Source organism: Quercus suber, unplaced genomic scaffold (assembly GCF_002906115.3).
Source record: "Quercus suber isolate HL8 unplaced genomic scaffold, Cork oak 2.0 scaffold_488, whole genome shotgun sequence".
NCBI lineage: Eukaryota > Viridiplantae > Streptophyta > Magnoliopsida > Fagales > Fagaceae > Quercus > Quercus suber.
Window position 1 is genome coordinate 46,783 of NW_027069938.1, and position 7,591 is coordinate 54,373.

Here is a 7,591-nt window from a genome sequence, read left to right on the forward strand (position 1 = left end):
AACACTCTTTAACTATCCATCCTAGATCTCAATTAGATTTTGATGAGTTACATATGTGTTGGCAGGCTTTTAATAAGCTTAAGGCTCAATGGAGCCTATTAGAGACAAGGTCTATGCCAAGTCCCTCGCCAAAAAGTTACAACCCTAATGTACATTGCCAATATCATCAAGGGGCAAGCTACCATACCGTTAATTCTTTTACATTAAGATATGTCACCCAAGAGATTATTGCTCAAAAATTAATTAATCACTCCACCTACTTCAATGATCAACTCCAATATTCCATTCCCAACTAACATCTGTTTTGAACAACAATTCCACATTCTACTTTTGTGAGTAGAAATTCTTACGTACTCTTAGAGTATAAAGAAATTGTGCTAATTTCTCTTACATTTATGGTAGATCCTATTATAAATTTAATGAGTGGACTCTACCATAAATATGAAAAGAGATAGCACAAGTCTCCATACTTTAAGAGTATCTAATAATTAGTCTTTGTGAGCATTGACTTTGGAACGCATGACATAATTTTGAACCTTTTTAATAATTATAAATATATATTCTAGTCTAGGTATTTCTAGGTTTTAGTTTTTTTCCATATCTATTACACATGTCCTTATTTTATATTTCTCCTCTTGTTACCATTCTTTAAAATTTTGAATCTTATGTATCCCACCATTTGTCCTACATAGGGATTGAAACTAAGTTACACTACTTCTAATAAAATATATAAGTTATAACTACATCTAAATATAAATGAAAAGTAAACCTACGGAAATAATATTTAACACTTTATTTGAATATTCATCTTTCTTTTAAAGACAACGAGATAATAACTTAATAAGCCATTTAGGCCATGACGGTGATCATCACCCAATCCGTTCATGCAGAAACTTTTGATGTTATAAATGAAAAGTAAACCTATGGAAATAATACTTAACACTTTATTTGAATAGTCGTGTTTCTTTTAAAGACAACGAGATAATAACTTAATAAGCCATTTAGGCCATGACGGTGATTATTACCCAATTCATTCATGCAGAAACTTTTGCTGATGAAACATAAGCCAGAAGCTCATTGTCAACTTCAAATTTAGCCATGTCTTCCTCCTCTAAGTTGATCCATACCTCTATTCCATTCCCTACTTTGGTGTCGAAGAAAGTAACTAGATTCTTGTACAACAATTTTGCCGAGCCAACCCATGCAGGCTTCCCCCACCCAAAATCAGCTTCATATACTGGAAACCTGCACAAACTTGTGAAGGCCAAGGAGACCACCTCCCCTCTGATGAGCTTTTGCCTGTGCTCCTTTATAAAATCCATATGCCCACCATTCTCTAGGAGATTTTTCACATAGTTCTTGTTAACTTTCTTTATGGCATCTCTTACTGGAGTAATCACACTGTAAAACCCATCCTCGCTGTCCCAGGGGACTGCGGAGGCTGTAGGCAAGCCCATGTTTCCGAAGTTATATTCTGAAAGAGGGGGATCCATCCTCGTGCGCAGGTTCGCGATGTGAAATACTGCGTAAATCTTATTGGGGTCTTTCTCTTGTTGAGTTGCAGCAAGGAAACGACTCCATATGAAAGTTGATAAGGCCTCCACGCGAGTTGTACGTGGGTATTCAATGCTCTTGTTGTCTGTGTTGTATTTGGCTCTAAAAACCGCTATGGCTGTTGCATCAAAGACAAATCTTTTTATCACAATCTTGTTCTTTCCCGTCCCTCTACTTGCACCAAAGCTAGGTAAAGTCTCAGGTGGAAAGAACTTGGCAGAATCAAATTGTGGAGGCGGTATGTCATCGCCACAACCACGAGCAATAGCAGCCCAACTGTTGAGGAACAAGAAGAACGAGGAAGCATCGGAAACCTTGTGAGCAAAGAGCAGACCGAGCACCATGCCACCACAGTTGAAGGTGGTGACTTGAACAGCTAAAGCAAGATCATTGACATCATCCAGCTCAAATGGAAGGAATTTGTTGTCCTCAGCAGGTGACAGATCCTCAAGAAACTCAGAAAGTTTGCAATTGGACTCGGCTTCAACATAGTGAACGCCCTCATCGTTGCAATCAACGTAAAGATTTTCCTTAACCCGTCCTGCTAGAGGATAGAATCGTGTTAAGGTCTCTGACAATGATTTCTTAATCACGTCATGGCGCTCTAGATTGCTATAATTAGCAGTGCCATCTTTCGGGTAAAAGAGAACGAAAGGCATGAAAATTTTGGGTGTAATTTGGTCAATGCAAGAGAGTTTGTAATGGCGGAGGTGTTCAGGGGTTGGAAAATCGGGTTTGATGGAGTCCTTGGAGATAACTTCCACTTCAACCTTCATTGTTTTAGTAGAAATTAATCTCAAGCTGTTCAGCAAAACAAGGGGAGAGCTAGCTAGGCAGAAGTAGCTGCAGGGATTCAGTGATGAAAAGCCACCATGGCCTTCATGGTTATATAGCAAAAATGTTAGTAAAGTGTCCAAATTTCACAGCTGGGTTTATTGGTTTTTCTTTGTTTAACATTGATTAAGGGTACACGATACGTGAGGATTACCTGCCGCAAGAAAAGGAGACGGCCAGGTAGTCCCTGAAAATCAACTTGAATGGAATAAAATAAGTTATCTCAGGGTTATACAAATTCTTTTATCATGTCAACCTTAGAATTATTTGTAAAACAATGTCTGAATGTTTATCAACAAATAAACAACGTTTGAATTACCTTTTAAATAATACTTGAGATAATATAAATCATAACATGATGTAAACATTATCATTATAATATACTTAAAAGATAGAGATTTAAATATATAGTATAATTCTTACATATATATAATTTAAATATTATTGATATATATATATATATATAACTTTTTAAAAAGTCTTGTAAGAATATTATTATGTAGAAAATATAAATTGTTCATTTTATTTTTATTTTTTATTGTTTATTAATTTTAAATTATTTGGTTTTGGTTGGCAATAACTCACTTGAATTGGATATTTATGATATGGTCTCATATTTGACTTCAAAATTAAAAAATAAAACTCTCTAAAAATAAATAATTTAGGACACATATGTGCAAAATTGGACTTCAATTGTAAAATCTAATTGAATTTTCTATAAGCTTTACCCTTTTTTCTTTTTCTTTTTTTAAAAAAAGTTATAAGCTTTACCTATTAATATATATATATATATATATGTAGATGTGTTACCAAATATAAAAATAATGATTTAGATATGTGTTAGGACATATATGTTTTAACTTGTTTAAGAACATATGTCACTTAGTTATGTATATTGGCTAATCCTTTGACAAAACGCACCTTGCTTGTAATTGGGTAGTTCTAGGTGTTTTTAATACTTCAAGAAACAATGTTTCAAGGTCAAGTGTTGAAGTCATCAAGTCTGTCTAAGAGAAAGCAAGTTGAAGTGCAAATTTTATAAAGCTCGACACCTCTCGACAGCTACCTCGACACCTGCTATCTGTCGAGATTTAAAAAGTCAGATTTCTAATCTGATTTTCTTGGGATCCGTGAATATGTTTTTGGGCCCTCTTTTCTTCTAACCCTAAACATATAAAAGGATTATTTTAAGAGCCGTTTTGGGTGACACAAGTTGCATTATCATTGGGCAATCTCTGTTTAAGCAATTGGTGATCAACAGACGAAGTTCTTGACCTAGTTCATCTTCCATCAATAAGTTGCTGTGTATTTGCACCATAAGGTTTTGTAACCAAGCATCTTCCTGCTATTCATCAGAAAGGATGATCTGAAGAACTTTGCAGCCAACCATTCTTCCTCAGTTGGTGTTCTGAAGTCGCGTACTTGGATCCGCGCATTGGTTAGTCACGTACTTGGGAGCCGTGCATCAAAGGTGGAGACTGTCACTACAGATCAAGTCCAATTGGGTATTGGGGTAGGGTTCAACTGTAGGTTGGTAAGGTACTTGGGATTCCTTTACTTGTAACCGCTTGATTTGATAATAGTGGAGTTTCGGGAGTGGTGACCTGAAAATCACCCGGTGGGGTTTTTGCCATTAGGGTTTTCTCTATTCGTAAACAAATCACCGTGTTATTTATTTTCCACTGCATATTTAGTTGATTGGTGATTTGTTTGTGCTTCCATAAAATTGCATGATTAATTGATTAATTAATTACTGGGCTAAATTAATTAATTAGGGTTCACTCTGATTGGATTAATTTCCTGAGTGTGATCCATTAACCCCTGTTGTCATGGATAGAGGACAATCTTTATTTATACCTCCTTTATTTGATGGAACTAATTATGCGTACTGGAAAGTTCGTATGAAAGTTTTTTTGCAAGCTCTAGGTGAACAGGTATGGCAAGCTGTTGAAGTTGGCTGGATTAAGCCGAAGGAAGCACCTGTGGATTGGGATGATGCAACAATTGTAGCTGCAAATTTCAATAGTAGGGCCTTGAATGCTTTGTTCTGTGGGGTGACTAATGAGGAATTCAAGAAAATATCATCCACGGAAGTTGCCAAGGCAGCATGGACCATTCTTGAGACCACCTATGAAGGTACCATGGCAGTAAAGACTGTGAAGCTTCAACAACTCACTAGTAGTTTTGAAGAAATAAGGATGGAGGAGGTTGAGACCTTTGATGAGTTCTATGCCGAACTCAAGGATATTGTGAATTCTGCTTTCAACCTTGGAGAATGTATTGCAGAATCCAAAATTGTCAGAAAAATCCTTAGGTCCTTACCTGAAAGATTCCATGCTAAAATCACTGCCATTGAAGAAGTCAAGGACATTGATCAAATTCCTTTGACTGAGCTTGTAGGGAACCTTCAAACCTATGAGATGGGATTAAGCTCAATGGGAAAAGGTGGAAAGAGTAAAAACTTGGCTCTTAAGGGTATAGAGGAAGAGATTGAGGACTCTGAAACTGAAGATGAAGATAAAGATGATGATGAGGATGAGGATCTATCCTTCATAACTGATGAGATTATCAGACTTCTTCAGTTTAGGAAAAAGGATAAGGGCAAACCTCCTAGGAAACCTAAATCCTCTAGGAAGAGCAAGAATGAGAAACCCCTCATCAAATGCCATGAGTGCAAAGGTTTTGGTCATATGAGGATAGAGTGTCCAAACTACCTCATGAAGGAAAAGAACGAGAAGCCAAAAGAGAAAGGGTTGGTTGCTACCTGGAGTGATACTGAGGATGACTCTTCTGATGAGTTTGTGAATGAATGTCGTCAAGTTATAGCCTTTGCTGCCACAACCGATAAGGTGATTGTGGAGAGTGCTAGTGACAGTGAGGATTCTTCTGATGATGAAGTACCTAAGAAGATGACCCTTCAGGAAGCCTCTGATAAGACTGGCTTAGGATATGCTGTTTCCTCCAGCCCCTCCTCGTCCACAGCTTCTGGATTAAGGACTATCTTTGTCCCCCAATCTGAGAAAGGTAATAAAGGTATAAAATCCAAAACTGTTTTGGTTAATTCTAAATCCTTTGTTAGACCTCATATTTGTCACCATTGTGGTGTTTCTGGACACATTCGTCATAATTGCTTTAAGTTGTATCCTCATAAACAATTGTCCAAACGGTCACAGGTTTCCTCTCAAGGACCTACACCTTTGTTTGGAGAGTTATTAAAAGCCTTGAGCTTTTTAACTCAATTTCAGGAGAATTCTAATTCTTCTATGTCTTTTAATAGACATACTAGGACACGTGCCTTTTCATCTTCACGGCCAAAGACTCGTGCTGTGTGGGTAAGAAAGGAGCCTAAGACTTAATTGTCTTTTCTGTTTGTCCTCTGCTTTAATTCTTTCTATCTAAAGTAGGACTTTCTTGCTTGATTTCTTATCTGTTCTTGGAATCATGCTTTCATGCATCTGCATATCTCTATCATGTTTTCATGCATATGCATCTTTCTTTCATGCATACATGTTGTTTATCTGTTTTTGTTTGGTTGTTTAGTTTTTATTTGGTTTTGTTTTCAAAATAAAAATAAAAAGGAAAAATCAGAAAAATACAAAAACAATGTGTGTTTGTGTCTTTGGTACTTGTGTACCTTGGATGGCTATTGAAACAAAGTTTCTAAACTTTGTATCTCTTGTAGCTTAGATGAGCATTTCTATGCACAACTAAGCAAGTGAGCTTTGTGGCTCTTGTTTGTGATGAGTAAGATTAGGTTATCTCTTAAAACTTAACACTCATATCACTCTTTTTGACGGGTAGGACTAGAAAATCCTAAGAGAAAGACATAAATAACCATCTCACCACTGTTGCCCGCCAATCATAATATGACACCTGTATGCTTCGGCATAGCAAAAGTGCAGTGTCAAAGACATTCGTATGCTTCGGCATAGCAAAAGTGCGATGTCAAATGCTTAACATCTTGGGTATTTCTTTTCTCTCTTTTATATACAAGCGTGTATTCTAGGAGATGTGGGAGTTATAGGATGTACCTCGAAGGTGATAGTCCCCATCAAATAGTTATGATTGTGTGTGAGTTAAAAGTTATTTTCTCATATCTCAGATCGTCATAACATGTATACACATATGCAATCTTGCGATGTTTTTCACACACAACACGCAATATTCTTTGCTACTTTTGATACATATGCAGGTACAATGTGATTTGGCCATCACAAAGGTTTTACATGTGCTAATGTATGCTCACTAAACTGTCTTGACTTGTTTTTGAAATATAAAATTGATTAGACTTGTTTAGTGTGTGTGTGTGTTTTGGGATTTATGTGCTTAACATTTTTCTTGTTTTTCACATGTTTTGCATCCTTCTATTATCTTGTCATCCATAGCATCTTGTTTCATTACATTCATGCATTTATATGGATTTCTTTGTACCCCCTTGATTATCCTTGATCATCTTTATGTTTCTCGGGTTAAGTTTTCTAGCTTCTTGTACCCTTTGTCAATCATGACAAAAAGGGGGAGAGAAATTGTGACTTTGTGGTTTCTTTTTTAAGATTCTACAAGTTAGGGGGAGAAATACATTCCTTTGTAAGGGGGAGATGTGTTTCATCTTGTTAGGGGGAGTGCTTACTTCCTTGCTCTTGTACCTTGGGTTTTGTGACCATGTTTACATACATTGTGTTTATCTTCTTTATATGCTGATGTATGTTTCTTTCACCTACCTTACATGTGTTGTTTCTTTTCTTTCTTCATACACATGTTTCTTATACTTGTATGCAATCTATTATTTCTGTTCCACACTAAGATGCCTTGATAAGTTTTGTTTAAAGTGTTTCAAAAATACAGGTTGTCAAAGTCTACTTGCCATAAACTCTCTTCTTGCAAAGTTTTTCAAGAGTTTGTGTTAGGATAGATTTTATTGTATTCAACAAGTGAGTATGAGTTGAGTGATTTATAACTTCTCTCATATATTCATTTGTTTGTTGTGGTTTTGTCACGGATTGCCAAAGGGGGAGATTGTTAAGGACATATTTTATGTAGTTGGCTAATCCTTTGACAAAACGCACTTTACTTGTATTTGGGTAGATCTAAGATGTGTTTAATTCTTGAAGAAACATGTTGTTCAAGTCTAGTATTAAAGCCATGAAGATTAGACCAAGAAACAAGTGAAGAAAAGGTGTTCAATAAAGCTGGACAGATAGCT

General features: G+C 36.2%; 1 protein-coding gene across 1 annotated transcript; it reads right to left on the reverse strand.

Annotated features, from left to right (window-relative positions):
* Positions 1–773: 773 nt before the first annotated feature.
* Positions 774–2,425, reverse strand: LOC112035323 (stemmadenine O-acetyltransferase). Its single transcript, XM_024068155.2, has one exon. The coding sequence runs from the start codon at positions 2,328–2,330 to the stop codon at positions 1,035–1,037; it is 1,296 nt and encodes a 431-aa protein (XP_023923923.1). The 5' UTR covers positions 2,331–2,425; the 3' UTR covers positions 774–1,034.
* Positions 2,426–7,591: the final 5,166 nt, after the last annotated feature.

Excerpts from the sequence above, each read along its gene's own strand:
- LOC112035323 (XM_024068155.2), bottom strand. The coding sequence starts at position 2,330 with ATGAAGGTTGAAGTGGAAGTTATCTCCAAGGACTCCATCAAACCCGAT.